General features: G+C 41.5%; 1 protein-coding gene across 1 annotated transcript; it reads right to left on the reverse strand.

The window, feature by feature from the left end:
* Positions 1-94: 94 nt before the first annotated feature.
* On the reverse strand, positions 95-15,147 carry LOC129811555 (proto-oncogene tyrosine-protein kinase LCK-like). The gene is made up of 12 exons (XM_055862956.1): positions 14,886-15,147; positions 11,946-12,055; positions 10,486-10,546; positions 10,284-10,374; positions 9,980-10,081; positions 9,540-9,793; positions 9,174-9,326; positions 7,605-7,784; positions 4,476-4,552; positions 1,446-1,599; positions 1,138-1,269; positions 95-803 (listed from the first exon to the last, which is right to left on the reverse strand). The coding sequence occupies exons 2-12, from the start codon at positions 12,048-12,050 to the stop codon at positions 598-600; spliced, it is 1,515 nt and encodes a 504-aa protein (XP_055718931.1). The 5' UTR covers positions 12,051-12,055; positions 14,886-15,147; the 3' UTR covers positions 95-597.
* Between the last annotated feature and the right edge of the window lie 3,278 nt (positions 15,148-18,425).

The following is an 18,425-nucleotide window of genomic DNA, read 5'->3' on the forward strand; positions in this document are numbered from 1 at the left end:
TTGCAGACACATCCCGCCACAACAAGGACCGTTTTGGATTTCTGGTAGGCATCTTAAAAAAAAAAAGGACACTTATTGCTCATGTTTACATTCCTTTTTATGTTTTACTTTACTTTTTATTGAATGAGCATCATTGACATTTCATATGAATTTCTTGTCAATGGCATTAACAGGTGAATGAACAGAGTAGGCCTAACATTTGTGCTTTTGTAAGATACATCATGTCATCTTCCATTTATAGTCTTCAAACGCATAGCAAAATATAGAAATAGATTATAGCAATATCTAAACAGTACAAAATGGAACAAATAACATGAAATGTCAAAGAAATGAGAGGATACAAAAGTACTGTGGTATCTTCCCTGAGCTCTCAAAAATGTTACACTATATATGCTTTCATTGCATCCTTCTTTAAACTATTAGGCTCTGTAGACAGACAGATATACACCTAAGACAACAAACTGTGTTTTGAAAGGAGATCCAGCAAGGTTCTCAGACAGACAGTATCAAAAGCATATAACCTGGGATTATATCTCTGTGTTTTAACAGTTGGAGTTAATGTCTGTCATGACCTCTCCTATCCCATGTCTGTATGCCTTAGCAAGGCTGTTCTTGGTACAGCCCCTCTGTTGCTGTGAAGAAGTCCTCCAGAACGCTCCTCAGGTACTCAAAGGTTGGCCGGTTCTCTGGGCTCTCATTCCAGCACAGGTTCATAATGTTGTACAGACCTTCAGGGCAGTCCTCCGATCGGGACATCCGGTAGCCTCGCTCCAGGTTCTGGATCACCTCTGGGTTACTCATGCCTGACAGTGGGAGAAGACAAGAGATGGGGATGCAGTCTGGCTGATAATATGGGAAAAGTGTTGTATTTTGGGTCCCGTGTGGCTCAGTTGGTAGAGCATGGCGCTTGCAACGCCAGGGTTGTGGGTTCAATTCCCACGGGGGGGACCAGGGTTCAATTCCCACGGGGGGACCAGGATGAATATGTATGAACTTTCCAATTTGTAAGTCGCTCTCGATAAGAGCGTCTGCTAAAATGACTTAAATGTATTTTGGTGAACAAAATATGTGATTTTTGAGGATTACTGTATACAGGAGCTATTTGGAGAATGGTGTGGAGTATCCTCAGTCAAATACCTGGATATGGGATACGACCATACGTCACTATCTCTGTCAAGAGGATCCCAAAAGACCACACATCTGACTTGATGGAAAAGGTTCCGTAGTTTATAGCTTCAGGTGCTGTCCATTTAATGGGGAATTTGGCACCTGAAAAGTGAAGTAGGTTTAGTTTATGGTTATGTTCATTTCAATAGCACCCAATGCATTCTACATGAACACTTGGCGGGGCTATAGTACAGAGAGAGTTCCTGGCATAGCAGAAAGCACTCAGAACATTCAAGCACATCCATTTTTATAGTGTAAACTAAGGAAAGTCATTCTACCCTCTCTGGCTGTGTACTCGTTGTCCTCGATGAGTCTTGCGAGTCCAAAGTCAGCAATCTTACAGATGAGCTCATCAGACACCAGGATGTTTGCCGCTCGGAGGTCCCGATGGATGTAGTTCTTCTCTTCAATGTAGGCCATTCCCTCAGCCACCTACAGGAGGCAGTACAACATAAGGAAGGATTTTCCCCCTTTATTTACCAGGTAGGCTAGATGAGAACAAGTTCTCATTTATAACTGCGACCTGGCCAAGATAAAGCAAAGCAGTGCGACCCAAACAACAACACAGAGTTATACATAGAATAACAAACATACAGTCAATAATACAATTAAAAAATATATATATTTACAGTGTGTGCAAATAAGATAGGATAAGGGAGGTAAGGCAATGAATAGGCCGTAGTGGCTAAATAATTACAATATAGCAATTAAACACTGGAGTGATAAATGTGCAGAAGTTGAGTGTGCAAGTAGAGATACTGGGGTGCAAGGAGCAAAATATATAAAATAAATAACAGTATGGGAATGAGGTAGTTGGATGGGCTATTTACAGATGGGCTATGTACAGGTGCAGTGATCTGTGAGCTGCTCTGACAGCTAGTGAGGGAGATATGAATCTCCAGCTTCAGTGATTTTTGCAGTTAGTTCCAGTAGAGAACTGGAAGGAAATGCGGCCGAAGCAGGAATTGGCTTTGGGGGTGACCAGTGAAATATACCTGCTGGAGCGCCTGCTACAGGTGGGTGCTGCTATGGTGACCAGTGAGCTGAGATAAGGCAGGGCTTAACCTGGCAAAGACTTATGAATACACTGTGTGTGTGTGTGTGTGTGTGTGTTTATTTATTTATTTATTTTTCCGTTATTTTACCAGGTAAGTTGACTGAGAACACGTTCTCATTTGCAGCAACGACCTGGGGAATAGTTACAGGGGAGAGGAGGGGGATGAATGAGCCAATTGTAAACTGGGGATTATTAGGTGACCATGATGGTTTGAGGGCCAGATTGGGAATTTAGCCAGGACACCGGGGTTAACACCCCTACTCTTGCGATAAGTGCCATGGGATCTTTAATGACCTCAGAGAGTCAGGACACCCGTTTAACGTCCCATCCGAAAGACGGCACCCTATACAGGACAGTGTCCCCAATCACTGCCCTGGGGCATTGAGATATTGTTTAGACCAGAGGAAAGAGTGCCTCCTACTGGACCTCCAACACCACTTCCAGCAGCATCTGGTCTCCCATCCAGGGACTGACCAGGACCAACCCTGCTTAGCTTCAGAAGCAAGCCAGCAGTGTTATGCAGGGTGGTATGCTGCTGGTGTGTGTATGTATTAGAGACAGACAGGGCAGAGGAAGAATCCTGTGACAGGGAGGTTCCCCACTTCCTTAGATCAAATCTCTGTTCCTCACCTTGGTGCTCCACCCAGTTTTCACAGGCAGGTTATAATTGTGACTGATCTAATCATATTTGTCTTTACCCTAAATTAATTTAATAAAGGCAAAACCGTAACATTTCCTGTGTGAGAAAAATGAGTATGATTATGAAACATATGATGGTAAGAGTGTGCAAGTTTTTCTGTGGTAGGAATGAGTGTGTTCTCACCGCCCCCTTCATGTACGTGTGTGTGTGTGTTTAAGCAGACATTGATGCATATTTCAGACGTAATAATCTCACAGATAGGCGTCATGGGGCCCGAGGTCCTTGGGAGAAAACCGAGAGGTGCGTGTGTTGTATGAACTTGACCTCATCATCATGCCCAAAAATGTCTAAATTTTCACTCACTAGCTCTAGGGTTCATGTTGTTTCCCTGTCTGTCACGTCACACACAAAAAACACATCTTAGATGCCCCTCTGCCCTCACTTTCAGTTGATGTGAAGATATTCTGACTCTAAACAGGCAGCCCTGCTCTCAATAGCACGATACACTAGACAGAGTTTCCAGTTGGGCCAGAGTCATTTCTTACAGGACTCATTCCATGGCAGTTCCATGGCAGTTGTGTTCTTACTCACTACGTGCTCACAGCAATGTATGATGCTGAATGCCGTCAGTGTTCTAGCTATTGCTCAGGAACGTTGTCTTTTTCCATAATACCTTCCATAGAGTAGGCTCTTCCTCTGCAACAGAGTACTCTGAGTACTCTGAGCTTGGCTATTTGACATCCCTGTAACCCAATTACACCTCCATGTGGCTCAATTTCCATTACTGTAAATGAGAGTACATAATTGAACCCTGAAGAAGGCACAGTGATGCCGAAACGTTGGTAAATACCCATGAAATTGCTGGGAGTTTATACATGGAGTGTGCGACTTTCTTTATTTTGATAGTTTATAGTTTATTCACTGTTAGTCAGCACCTCCACACAAGCTATTATTCTGGGTGTGCGCCAGCTCGTGTTTTTTAATATAATTGAACCATAACATTACGTTAGTGTAGCCCAATTAAATTAGATGTTGGTGTAAGCAGATGTTCTCCCGTCTTTGGCCCAATATTTGGCCGTCAAACCACTCCTAAGTAATTTGTCCTTATACGAGAGGCTCAAACAGCAATACAACTGCTTTCTTGATCTTATGAAGTTCAAGGGGTGAGTAACACAGTGGTGGTGACACAGTTAGATTTCTGTCAATGTGTCTAGACTTATGGTGTTATTGTTAATAAACCTCACACAGGGGTCTCCATTGTTACAGGGAGATTAGTGTAAGCCTCATAATAGCAAGGGCTGTTTCCTGTCGACGACGATCATACAGAGAGAATACATTACATTACATTTAAGTCATTTAGCAGACGCTCTTATCCAGAGCGACTTACAAGTACATACATTCATACTTTTTTTGTACTGGCCCCCCGTGGGAATCGAACCCACAACCCTGGCGTTGCAAGCGCCATGCTCTACCAACTGAGCCACACGGGGAATAGAATAGAAATAGAATAGAATAGAAAAGGAAAGAGCGACTTGAGGGGATAGTGAGACAGAGTTTGGGAGACAGTGTATAGAGAGCTATTGAGATTGAAGTAAAGAGCAGGGGACTTGCCTGAGACGCCATATCTATGAGGGTGTTGATGGGTATTCTGGATCCCTCGGGCGTCTTGAGAAAATCTACAAGAGCGCCTGTAATAAAGTATGATCAAGTTATTAAAATGACATATATGGGTCTTTCTATAAGCTAGGGTACCAGTGAATATTTCCTACACTGGACAATTTGCTACAGCTGTTGATAAGTCATTGATAATAATCAGCAGATTTTTTTCATCATGTCATTACATTAAGATATAAGGGATCATAGCTATAGTAAATAAAATTCACCAGTTGATTTAAAACCTATGTTTAACCCTTTATCATGGTTGGTGTCTTGAAGGATTTGTCCAAAATCCTTGCATTTATAGCAGTGTAAGTTGTCGTTATACATATATTAAGCATTAATCAGTTAAATTAGACATTGAACTTGAACCCTGTAAGAATCATGGATCTAGCTGTTGGACAGTTTGTTGTATAGAGATATCAGAAATGCAGTGTAACTACATAACATTTAGTGTCTCCTTATGGTATGGCTTGAAAACAGTTTTCATGGGCACACAAATCCAAAATAATGTAGGCATTGCAAAATCGAGTGCATCTAACCAAAAAAGCTACCTTAGCTTGATACTTAAAACCTAAATCGATACTGTCATTATTGTGGTTCTTCAGTAATTATGCATAATACTTGTTGAATGCCATTTGGTGTCCAATTGGTTAGTTACGCTGTGATAATTTCAAACTTTTTACTGATTGACAGTCAAGTGACGAACAGCTGTTGTGATAGGGTAAGCGATGCAACAACAGCCCAAGTACTGGAAGAAAAGGTGTTTGTGAGGAATGTCCAGAATATATATTGTGCCTGGATCCACATTGAATCTAATATCCCGAGTGAATTGAGGTTAATCATCGGTTGTTGTCTGTTTCATTTACAGCAGGGTCTCGTTAAGTTTAACAGAGAAATCATCAAGGTAATGAGTTCATGTTTTCTTATGTTTTTGTACCTCGGATTGGACACTGAGTCTACTGTGCACACTTGTATAGGACTATTGATCAACACCCAACGCTATTCATATGAGTTATTCTGGATATAATGACAACAAATGACATCGTCTAGTGGGCTTATTCACAACATGATCTGTTAATGAATTAACATGACAAATGCATGTTGTTTTCCATGTTACACCTGCAATTTTAAACACTACAAGGGGCTTGAATTAGCCTATTGAACATGAATTTGTACTGGAATAGGCCAACCCTTGAAAATGTCCTTACTTGGTGCTTGAAAAGTTATTGTAATTATTGTAGCCAATTTAGAAGTTCTCCTGCTCCCTTTATAATTACCTGTGATTACATTTTTGATCAGTTTTTGTGAGCGATGTGGCCACTTTCGTTTGTTTCCCGTCACTTAATTTAAAGGGTGTTGCACTACTCTGTTGCGGTAAAACCAAGTGTGGTTATTATGAGGACAACACTTAAGGTTGGTTTCAACTTGGCGTCCAATACAAATCCATCCATTTAAAAAAATACCTGTTTTTTGGTCACTGTCATTATAAAAAGTGATGGTGAGATTCAAATGGTGAGATGAATTCTACTGCTATTCATGGGTTTATTATGTGTCTCTGTGTCGGCCACATAGGCTACAGAAAAATCAGCATGCATGCATCCAATCTATTTAGTCAGGCAATGTCCACATTATTATTCTCACATATTTTAGAATGTAACAATAATTTGAATATCAATTAATTGGCAAGACCTAAAAAAATGTAGGTGGAATTATTATAAGATACAAATAATGTTATCTCAATCTATGTTCAGTGAAATTCCTTGTGGGAAAGATCAATGACTCTCAACACTGCCATTCAAACTACATTTAGATGTCTCAGACAGATTTTTAAATTAGAAAATTAACATTCCCACGAAGTTCGTTCACCATCAGTCAATGTGATGCATGGCTTCTATTTGACAGGGCATGGCTCCTCCATCTCTATGTTGTGTTTGATTAAAACAGAACGATGCCACAGGACCTCAGCCAGCCAAGAATAGCAGCAGGAAATGCCTTAAGAAAAGAGGAATGACTGTTCCAGGAAAGAAAGGCAACAGGCTTCTTTGGAGGACTCCTTTGATGTATGTGCGCCAAGGTCGCGGTATAAACCAAGGTTGCGGGGGATGTTAAGGGTGCCACGCCTGTAATTTTCCAGTTGTATTGTCTTCAGTGATGAAAAAAAGGACAAATTGAGAGGATGGGAACATCAAGCCTTCCTTTCTAGTGACAACAGAGGCAACAATTGTGTCTGTGAACACATGAATCACAAACAAAGAGACAGCTTATAGAGGACTATACAAAGACCTGACATTCACTAGCTCGGAGCACTTACATACTGAAGATGGTGATGCACGAGTAACAGTGTCTTCCAATGTGCTTTGTTATTGTCTATCGCAATGTAAGGCCTTCAAAAAGGCAACAACAAACTTTGAGGGCAATGTGAAAACATGCAGGTGATACACTAACAGTAGTCAGAGGTTAAGACCGAGGCTACTGGAGAGAACATATTGGTATCAAAATATGTTGTTATTCTATGAAGTTACGTGTTCAGTGTCAGTCTGTGTGCAGTGCAGTGCACCTGTAACCATGGTGACATTTTTGTTCGTCTGGGTTTGCTACCCTTTTACAGGCAGCCTCTCTCTTTGTTGTGTGAGGAGAGAAAGAGAGTAGTCACTGGACAGTGGCTGAAAGGCCTCGTCTGACTGGGGGATTATGGGGGTTGAAGGGGGTGGGGGGGGGGGTCTGTGTACTGACACTGGAATGGAGCCACGCGCCCATGGGGGTTGACACAGGTCCCATCACTGAACAATGAGACGGTGAATCACCACTCTCCTATTTGACATCACTTTTTTCCCAGTCAGAACAGACTTCCCTTTGGTGTGTAGACATCAGAGGCCCCGGCTGGTCGGGGAAAACAGAGTTAAAGTTCACGTTTGTTGATTTGATTATTTTAGTTAAGGCAAGTCCCGCAGGTTCACCAAAATAGAAGAACTGAATAGAATAGGATCAAGGTTACCTATCGTATAGGGAGTTAGTCTTACCCTGAAGACGAGCATTGACCATTAGCCTAATAACAATGTAAACCTAGATAGTGACACCCACCGTTCTCCATGAACTCTGTGATGATGTAGATGGGCTCCTGGGTTACCACGGCGAAGAGGCGCACCAGGCGCGGGTGCTGCAGCTCTTTCATCAGGTTGGCCTCGGCCAGGAAAGCAGCCATGGACATGGTGCCCACCTTCAGGTTCTTAATGGCCACCCGTCTGTGGTTGTTGTACAGACCTGCAGCATAGAGGAAGGCCATTGGTGATACAGTAAATAAATATACAGTATATGGTAATACTACTATCACACTACAGTGTTATTATTCAGTAGTGTAGTATACGATGTGTAGGCCTATGATAGAGTCACTTGAGGACATGCAAGTTCACTATCGGTCACTCTCAACTAGTTGAGTTATATAACCTATGCTGTAAGGGGGAGAATCAACTTGTTTTGTTATTGAAAGCATTCTTCTCTACATTTTATCTAAAACAAAAATGGTGATGAACTTTTTTCCAATCTGACAAGCGTGGATAAACATTTAATGTGAAACAACAACCCCCCCAATGATGTGGGTGTATTCAGTTGCTGCTGTTCGGATGAGGAAAGGAAAAACAAACATGTTGCCAAGATCGCATGCAGGAGGAAATTGTTAATACAAAGTTCCATGGCAGGCTATTTTGAGCTCTGATACAGGGGGTTGTTTTGAATGTAGCATTGTGTTCACATACATGAAGATGGACGATAGGGAAATCTCCCCCTCCAATGGAAAAATAGTGAGGAGGGTTTAGATTACATTACAATATATTCTCACCATCAAAACTTTGGAGTTTCTTGTCTAATGTTTGATTTTAGGGTCACAATGGGAGGCGATAGTAAATATTGTAATATAGACATACATGTATGAACTAATGTGAAGAGCTTCAGAGAGACTTAGCTACAGACTCTGGTTTTTGACTAGATCTTCAACCTAGAACGCTCACTGGCTCTTGCGTAATCCAACTGATACCTGACATCAATCCCAAGAGACTTTATACCAGCTCAAACAAGCCCTGCAGTCATGGCAGTATTTAGGAAATTACACACAATGCAGAACTAAAGCCTAAACTAAAGCTGCTCTGGCAGACAGAGAGAGACAGGCCCAAAACCAGATTGAGCAACTGGTTGCTTTATATCTAGGGCATCTATGTAAACCAACACACACATTTGTATTCTGAAAATGTCCACTGTGGTTGTATATAGCCTGAACAGTGGTGGAAAAAGTTCCCAACTGTCATACTTGAGTAAAAGTAAAGATACCTTAAGAAAAGAGGACTCAAGTAAAAGTCACCCAGTAAAATACTACTTGAGTAAAAGTCTAAAAGTATTTGGTTTAAAATATACTTTCTTGTTTTTAAAATTTACGGAAAGCCAGCGGCACACTCCAATATTCAGACATAATTTACAAACGAAGCATGCGTGTTTAGTGAGTCTGCCAGATCAGAGGCAGTATGGATGACCAGGGATGTTCTGTTGATATGTGTGTGAATTTGACTATTCCTGTCCTGCTAAGCATTCAAAATGTAACGAGTACCTTTGGGTGTCAAGGAAAATGTATGGAGTAAAAAGTACAATATATCCTTTACTCACCCATCCAGACTTCCCCAAACTGCCCGGCCCCGAGCCTGCGCTCCATCTTGAGGGACTCTCGGGGGATCTCCCATTCGTCCTGCCACCAGGGTTTCTGGGGCACACGGGACTGGCAGGGCTTCATCAACCGGGTGCACAGGCCATCCGCCTCACCTGCAGACACATACAACACAGGCAGAGTCAAAGGTCAAACAATGCCACCTTATACGGTTCACATTTTAAAACAGATGAGTATGTGCACTATGGATGGTATGGTAACGGTTTTTGGTACCAAAGCTATATGTATTGTTTGGCTGATGTATTATTGTGTTCTGACTGGAGGCATCGTTCCAGGAGTTCAGACAGGATGTGAGTCATAGCACGTACGTGAGTGATGCTGGACCAGCTCTTTCAGGGAGTTGAAGGATATCTTTGCGGTGATGTAGAAACCACCAGTATCCAAGTTGCGGATTCGGTAGTGCTTGACCGTGTCTCCCGTGTTCGGATCAAATTCCCTGACAGACAAGGAGAAGGAGCCTTTGGTGGTCTCACTCTCTCTGACCACGAAGGAGCCCTGTGTGTTCCCCGGAGCTAGCAGGAGCCTCATGGCATCATTTCTGGAGAGGTTCTTGAAAAACCATCTGAAACACAACAAACAGGCGTAGAACTTCAAACAAAACCACATCCCTTTCCCTTAACGGGTGTTGACTGTTGTGTATGGGGAGATGGTGTTGGGGTTGAGTAGACGCTGTTGGGTGATGTATGTTCTTCCTACGTGACTTAAAGTGAAATTAAATCCAGTTATTTGAGTTTCTGAATTGACTTACGTCTCCATCTCCATGGAGTTCAGGGGGGCCACAAAGTTGTATGGGATGAAGCCCTTCTGGCCTGTGATGAGCGACTCTGCCATGAACCACTCCGGGTCATCCCTAGACAGCACACACAACAACAACACTTACATGTAGTATAGCTGTTCTAACTAACACACAATATCTCACTATATCATACTTTCCAAGGCTTGGCAATGTGTCATGCTCCGTCAAACAACTACGCACTTTTGCATAACTACACAACTATACCACATCCTCTAAAAAGTAAATGGCATCATCACACATCCTCCCCTATTCTTACTTATTGAGGATCTTCAGCTTGTCCCCCTTCTCAAATCCCAGGTCATCACTGTGGTTGGGTTCATAGCTGTATATGGCAACCACCAGGCTATCTGCACAACACAAAACCCGCATGGGTTAGGAAAACATAAACAGTAATGATCAGATTTGACCCCCAAGAAGATGGCACATATTTACCCACATATTCATGTATAAGAACATACCTGGTAGAGGGGAAGAGGGAGGCGTGAGATGAGAGGGGTATGGGATCAGTTGATCTGTGTACTGATAAGAGCAAAGCAGGTTAAGGTTCAGTAAAATAACCTAGGTTTCCATTTGAGAATTCAAAGATTGTCATTCAGTGTACTAACAATATGGAAGTTCAAGTTTTTATTTGCATGAGAACAGTAAATAGAAAAGTCTGGGGGATTTACACTTACAATTTAATTGACGGTAAAAACAATTCCATTTTAACCAGATTAAGATTACATTTCATTTAACAGGTTTTACGTAATGTTTACTTTGTGCCAACAAACTGGCCCACAACAAAATGGCATTCACATGTGCTCTTCTCCTGTATTTGTAATCTATAGTGCCTTTAGAAAGTATTCACACCGCATTACTTTTTCCACATTTTGTTGTGTTACAAAGTGGGATTAAAATGGATTTAATTGTCATTTTTGGGTCAATAATCTACACAAAATACTCTGTAATGTCGAAGTGGAAGAAAAATGTGAACATTTGTAAAGAATTCATAAAACATAAAACACTAACATATCTTGATTAGATAAGTATTCAACCCCCTGAGTCAATACATGGTAGAATCACCTTTGGCAGCGATTACAGCTGTAAGTCTTTCTGGGCAAGACCTTGCGATACCTGGATTGTGCAACATTTGCCCATTATTCTTTTCAAAATTCTTCATGCTCTGTCAGATTGGTTGTTCATCATTGCTAGGCAACCATTTTTAGGTTTGCCAAAGATTTTAAAGCAGATTTAAGTCAAAACTGTAACTCGGCCACTCAGGAACATTCACTGTCTTCTTGGTAAGCAACTCCAGTGTAGATTTGGCCTTGTGTTTTAGGTTATTTTCCTGCTGAAATGTGACTTAATCTCCCAGTGTCTGGAAGAAAGGGTACTGAACCAGGTTTTCCTCAAGGATTTTGCTTGTGCTTAGCTCCATCCTGTTAATTTTTATCCTGAAAAACTCCCCTGTACATAACGATTACAAGCATACCCATAACGTGATGCAGCCACCACTATGCTTGAAAATATGGAGAGTGGTACTCAGTAAGATGTTGTATTGGATTTGCCCCAAACATAACACTTTGTATTCGGGACAAAAAGTTAATTGTTTTGGCACATTTTTTTCAGTTACCAAAAAAGATCTCATTTAGTGAATGTTAATTGCCCACACAAAAGCCCACACAAAAGCCCACACAAAAGCCAACTTCCTCCCAAATTATGTAAATTGTCAATTCCCAAGCACTGACATGCACAACACCCTTTCAGGTAGACCATGGTTGCATAGGTAATATTCATTGATACCTCAATTAAATGCATATTGGAGATGTTTGTGTGTTTTTGTGTGAGACCATGTAAAAATGTCACACCCTCTTCCTCGCATTCCACTCCAGTTACCCAGCCACGTCCAGACGCTATGCCGCCGTCGAAACACACTCACCAGTTTAGCTGACTTGGGGGGAATCGGGCAGTTGCAGTGGTCACACACTTCGTCTAGGTTCTCTATCCAGTCATCATCATAATCTGAACTATAGTTGCATCCCATTTTACCTGGAACATAGTCAAGAGTTTCTGTCAGTTTACATCACCACATAATAGAAGAGATTGATTGACAAAGTATAATAACAATTTTTGAGTACTTGAGTAAAACAATATAGTTGCTTAGTGCCTCATACTTAGACTTGGTTCCCAAGAGACTTAGTGAACTAGATAGCTGTAGTTTATTATATTACCCTCTTAAAAGTAAAGAGCTGTTCAATTTCAGATCCCTTAAAATTTCAAATAAACAAACTTTTTGCCCAGAATGTATTTTATGTTAACATTCATTTAAACATCAAATATCCCTTAAGTCACCAGCCCTGCACAAACAACTCAGGATGTCCTGATATGACTAAATCACCCGAGTGAAACAATTAAGTAATAATCTTGGCCAGACTAAAAGGTGAAATAGATCAGGAGGTATTAAACATACATTCTTGTTTCTGTGTAGCTTCACATCAATACACAACAACCAGAGTGTAGCAGGATTTAAAAATATCCCCCATCGCAATTTCAAATACTACAACACATTGGCATGTACGCCTTCAGTAAACTGTATATAGGCCTTGTCCAATAGTAATGTGATGAGGAACTGCATGGGACTGAGAACTGATCCATATACTGTGTCGTTTGCTGGGATATGACAGACTTAAGATGGTGACAGATGCAATGAAGAGATTTGCCAATAATAGGTTAATAGATTAAATAGATTTGCCAATAGTACTCTATATACAAAAGTATGTCGACACCCCTTCAAATTAGTGGATTCGGCTATTTCAGCCACACCTGTTGCTGACAGTTTATAAAATCGAGCACACACCCATGCAATCTCCATAGAGAAACATAGTAGAATGGCCTTACTGAAGAGTTCAGTGTCTTTCAACGTGGCACCGTCATAGGATGCCACCTTTCCAACAAGTCAGTTTGTCAAATTTCTGCCCAGCTAGAGCTGCCCCAATCAACTGTAAGTGCTGTTTTTGTGAAGTGAAAACATCTAGGAGCAACAACGACTGAGCCGCGAAGTGGTAGGCCAAACAAGCTGACAGAACAGGATCGCTGAAGCGCACAGCGCGTAAAAATTGTCTGTCCTCAGTGGAACACTCACTACCGAGTTGCAAACTGCCTCTGGAAGCAATGTCAGCACAATAACTGTTCGTCGGGAGCTTCATGAAAAGGCTTTCCATGGCCTGCTCAGAACTCTGACCTTAACCCCATCGAACACCTTTGGGGTGAATTGGAACGCCAACTGCGAGCCAGACCTAATCGCCCAACATCAGTGCCCGACCTTACTAATTCTCTTGTGGTTGAATGGAAGCAAGTCCCTGCAGCAATGTTCCAACATCTAGTGGAAAGCCTTCCAGAAGAGTGGAGGCTGTTATAGCAGCAATGGGGGGACCATCTCCATATTAATGCTCATGAATTTGGAATGAGATGTTTGACGAGCAAATGTCCACATACTTTTTTAGTGTAATTTAATGAGACCTTTTTTGTTGAGACGCCAAATTACTAAATGTTTCACAAGGTACATTTCGTGTTATAATTATTTGACTTAATTTCGGAATGAATCATAGTTTGGATTCTTTGATAGAATATGTGATTATCTGTAAAAATCGTACTAATCCGGTGTTAAACCATGTGTGGCACGCTCTCGGTGCGGATGGAGTGCTCTACCCCTCAGCAGTACAGTATGACAATGTGCTCTCAGGCCCGTTCTACACTCCTATCCCATTGGTCGGCTCATGTAACGGGGTCAGTGGGCTAGTTGGAGTCACTGCCTGTCCCAAGGGCACAAATCCGTGAGAAAATCTGATGGGTCAGGAAATGCCTGACCCCGGTAGCGATAGTCTAACCCTACACTGGGATGCTCAGGGACAGAATGGTGGAGGACGAGAGGGATGGTTTTTTGGGTAACATCTCTTCTGCTTCTGTCTGGCAGCCTCTTACAGAAATAAATTGAAACAAAGTCAAAATGTTCCATTTGAAAGGATTCCCCTTTTGGTATCGTATTTGAATCATATTTAGCTGCTGATGGGCTGCCCTCCTCTCAAGGCCAAAGGCCAGATTGGTTTGTGTGACTCACAGTGCTCTGCCTTTGGTTTGTTGGCTTTATTATCATTATGTTGTGCTGCATTTGTCGAGACATTGTTTTTGATTCTGTCTGTTTCACCTCCACTCTCTGCGATGCTGTGTGGTGTGATAATGGTCATACTGGAGGTTGGACAATGGTCACACAGAGGTGGAGACTGGACACGTTGCTCCTTAGGCTACCTAGTGGTATGACTAACCTGCATTGCTCTTCACAGAGCTGTATTCATGAATTACATCGACAAGATGGCCTTCCATAAGTACATCAACTGATCTGTCAGACTGCTCTGAAAATATGTTGTTGCTTTCATGAAATTATCAAGTTTTACATATGCATATTAGATACTCTATAGCTGTAATGATTTGCTATAAAGATGGATACTAAATCACAAAGTCCTTCTTGGTCAACAGATCCCTCCCTGACAAACAAAAACCCTAAACAATTGTGTGTCAACTTGTAATAAAAGCATAATAACCACAAGAATTGCATTCACCAAACCAGATGTTTTAACTTAAATGACCAGTTTTGCCCTGTTGTTTTGTATGACCTTTTAAGCCAAGCCAAATGTTGTTTTTTCAGTACAGTTAACATCTTCTCAATATTGAATATAGCCTAAACATTTCTGATTCTGCTCATTTACTGTAGAAGACAAGTGTATACATTGTTGTACAATCATCCTGATAAATGACGCTTTCAATGGGAGAACACACCAATATAGATGAGTGCATTATATAGCACATCATGTTGAAGACGTACCTCATGAAACCTCCCCAATGTGCTCTTCAACAGGGTGTCAGCGATTTCACTGGTCTACAGCCAGAGCAGCTTTATCCATGATTTAGATATCTAGTAATCCTATCAAAGATAGCAACTAAGAATATAACACTATTTTTGGAGAGAACATAAGAAACAATTGGATGTTGAGTGAATTTTTCAGGCAGGGAGTCTTATATGTGAAGATCTCATCACTCCCTCATGCATTGCCATCCAAGCGTACACTCGCACACCCACACACACAGACACAGACACACACACACACACATACACACACCTCAGTGGAGATATAGCAGCCCAAAGGGCTTCCTGTCGTTGAAAGGTTGAGGGTTGTTCGGCAGTGGCTCTGACAGGTGCTACCCATGCAGCTGTGTGTTACACAGGGAACATTGGGCTCCTCTGCAAATGGGTCAAGACAGTACCTCTCTCCTAGTGTGTGAATACTTGTGAATGCTCTATAATATTTATGACTGAAAATATGATGTATAATATATAAGTAATATCTATCTAGATGTAGTGTATATCAAAATATCAAATTACTTTATTCTTGCTATGTAACTACTGTTACATAGGGCGGCAAGTCAGGGCGGCAAGTCAGTTAAGAACAAATTCTTATTTACAATGATGGCCTACCCCGGCCAACCCCTAACCCGGATGATGCTGGGCCAATTGTGTGCCGCCCTATGGGACTCCCAATTACGGCTTGTTGTGATACAGCCTGGAATCAAACCAGGGTCTGTAGTGACTCCGCTAGCACTGAGATGCATTGCCTTAGACCGCGGCGCCATTCGGGAATTGGGTAAGATCTTGGTAAAGGAGAGTCTCAGGCAGTCGATAGACATTTTGATTCAGATCTTCTGTATATTGCAATGAGACCGTTATTATGGGAAATTTGTGTCATCACCATTTAGTTGTAATTGCCAAATGAGTCATTGGTCCCCAGTTCCTCTCTCTGGTCTCACTTCTGTGCCTCTGTGAGGGAACGTTGTCAAAGCTGTGGACCACATCGCTCTTTGTGGCAGTGGCAGGCTGCAGCTTTAGACTCTAGAGCATGTACAGAAGTCAGCCCAAACATGTACAGGAAGTGCACTGAAATATGTGCAACTGTGACTGCCACAGGTGATTCTCACATATTAAACCACTCGATTGAAGACTTTTTCCATTAATAAGAAGCATGAGTGTGTCTCAGAAATTGTATTATGTATCCAGAAAACAATGTTTTATAGTTTTACTTTGTAGAAGGCACAGTGATGCCGAAACATTGGTGTTTTACCCAATACATTACTGGGAGTTTATATACAGTGCATTCGGAAAGTATTCAGACCCCTTGACTTTTTCAAAATGTTATTACGTTACAGCCTTATCCTAAAATTGATTTAAAAAAAAAATCCCTCATCAAACTACACGCAATACCCCAAAATGACAAAGCAAAAACTGTTTTTTAGACATTTTTGAAAATATATATAAAAAAATTATAATGAAATATCATATTTACATAAGTATTCATACCCTTTGCTCAGTACTTTGTTGAAGCACCTTTGTCAGCGATTTCAGCCTCAAGTCTTCTTGGGTATGATGCTACAAGCTTGACACACCTGTATTTGGGGAGTTTCTCCTATTCTTCTCTCCAGATCCTCTCAAGCTCTGTCAGGTTGGATGGGAAGCTTTGCTGCACAGCTATTGGAAGGTAAACCTTCGCCCCAGTCGGAGGTCCTGAGCGCTCTGGAGCAGGTTTTCATCAAGGATCTCTCTGTACTTTGCTCCGTTCATCTTTCTCTCGATCCTGACTACTCTCCCAGTCCCTGCCGCTGAAAAACTTCCCCACAGCATGATGCTGCCACCACCATGCTTCACTGTAGGGATGGGGTCACATTTCCACCAGACGTGACACTTGGGATTCAGTCCAAAGAGTTCAATCTTGGTTTCATCAGACCAGAGAATCTTTATTCACGTATTTAACGGTATTTAACGATGTGAAATGTATTAGAATTATAAGACTATGTGAAATGTATTAGAATTATAAGACTATAATCCAATAATGTATGTGTGGGACAAGTTAAGAGGGAGAAATGTATAGTTGAGAAAACAGAGGCTGGTAGACTACACATAACCTGGTTATGGCTCTGAAAAAGCTGACAACAGGAAAGAGGGCCCCCAAGGCTGGTAGAAAAGTGATGTGTGTGTGTGTGTGTGTGTGTGTGTGTGTGTGTGTGTGTGTGTGTGTGTGTGTTTGCATTTTTGACTTCAGAACATTCTCTGAATTAAGAACTAACCTTTTGCAGACTGGGGGCTTTATCTAATTCTTCATTAACCAGGGTCTTACAAACTTTTGGGAATTGGTCAAAGCTATACTGATAGTTGAGTTCAACCATTGGGATAAAAATTCTCGTGACAGGCCACTTCTCATGCTCTTAAAATGTTGGCGGCCAGAGAAGACACGTTTCCGAGGTGAGCAGGACGATTAGGAAATGGCGTTACGTCGGGATGCTTCCGGGCTGCAAGCAAAGTCGGGAGAAGAGCAATATTTTTATTTATTTTTAAATAAAAAAATATATTTATTGAATATTCGAAACATACAATATACTTGCAGTGAAGCCGCTCAACAACCACATCACATCAGTCATCCAACAGATTCCCATTCAGAGCGACACACAGAAGCATCCAGGGTCAATGCCTTGCTCAAGGGCATGTTGACCGATCTACCCCGAGGCCAAAAAACGTGAACCCGAACCCTCCAAGATCCCCCCACAGTTCCCCAATAGCTGTCCCTCAACCATTCGAAACCCCTCCCACAGTCCCCCCAGGTAGAAAAATAAAAAATGCAATTAATTCCATTCCCCACCCCCAAGAACCCCCCAATGCACCAACAACCAAGAGAATGAACTAAAGAGAAAAAAGGAAAAGACAAGAAAACAGCAAACAACAATGCAAAAATAATAAAAATAAATAATAGGTTTAGAACAAAGGACATCAAGGACAACTAAAATCATAACAGCAATGCCAACTGTATATGTTTGTGTGCATGTCTGGCACTATTACATGTATGTGTGTGTGTTTTTGTATGTGTTTATTTGAATGAGAGTGTGCGTATATACATGTGTACAAACACCTGCACGGCATCAGCCCCAGGCAAATCGGCAATAGTTGTAAAAACACTGCCACTTAGTGTCATTCAAATGTACTTTTTATTATGTTTTTTTTGTATTTTTTTTGTTGTAACTTTTACCTTTGACTGTCATTCTATCTCTCACACAGCAACTCAACTCCCACTTGTCTCCAATTCCACATCCCAACCCTCAGCTTCCCTCAGCCCATCCCATCTATCTGCTGGACACCCACTTCGGGTTTCTACGCAACACATATCTTTCAACTATGCTGTGATGTTTAACGTACAATTTCAATCTATCTAATCGAATAGAACCCACAGATTGCGAGTTGAAGATAAATACTTTTACTAAGAGTATTAGTATATTAGTAATTGACTGAACCAGTCTCTCCAGATCTCCTAACAGTACTATTTCT

This window comes from Salvelinus fontinalis, chromosome 15, assembly GCF_029448725.1.
Source record: "Salvelinus fontinalis isolate EN_2023a chromosome 15, ASM2944872v1, whole genome shotgun sequence".
In the NCBI taxonomy this organism is placed as follows: Eukaryota; Metazoa; Chordata; class Actinopteri; order Salmoniformes; family Salmonidae; genus Salvelinus; species Salvelinus fontinalis.

Bases quoted from the DNA above. Each gene is read 5' to 3' on its own strand.
- LOC129811555 (XM_055862956.1), bottom strand. From the start codon at position 12,050: ATGGGATGCAACTATAGTTCAGATTATGATGATGACTGGATAGAGAAC. The intron at 10,082-10,283 runs GTAAGAATAGGG...TGTGCTGTCTAG, and splicing joins AAGCTGAAGATCCTCAATAA to GGATGACCCGGAGTGGTTCA. The intron at 9,327-9,539 runs GTACGTGCTATG...ATGTGTCTGCAG, and splicing joins GCTGGTCCAGCATCACTCAC to GTGAGGCGGATGGCCTGTGC.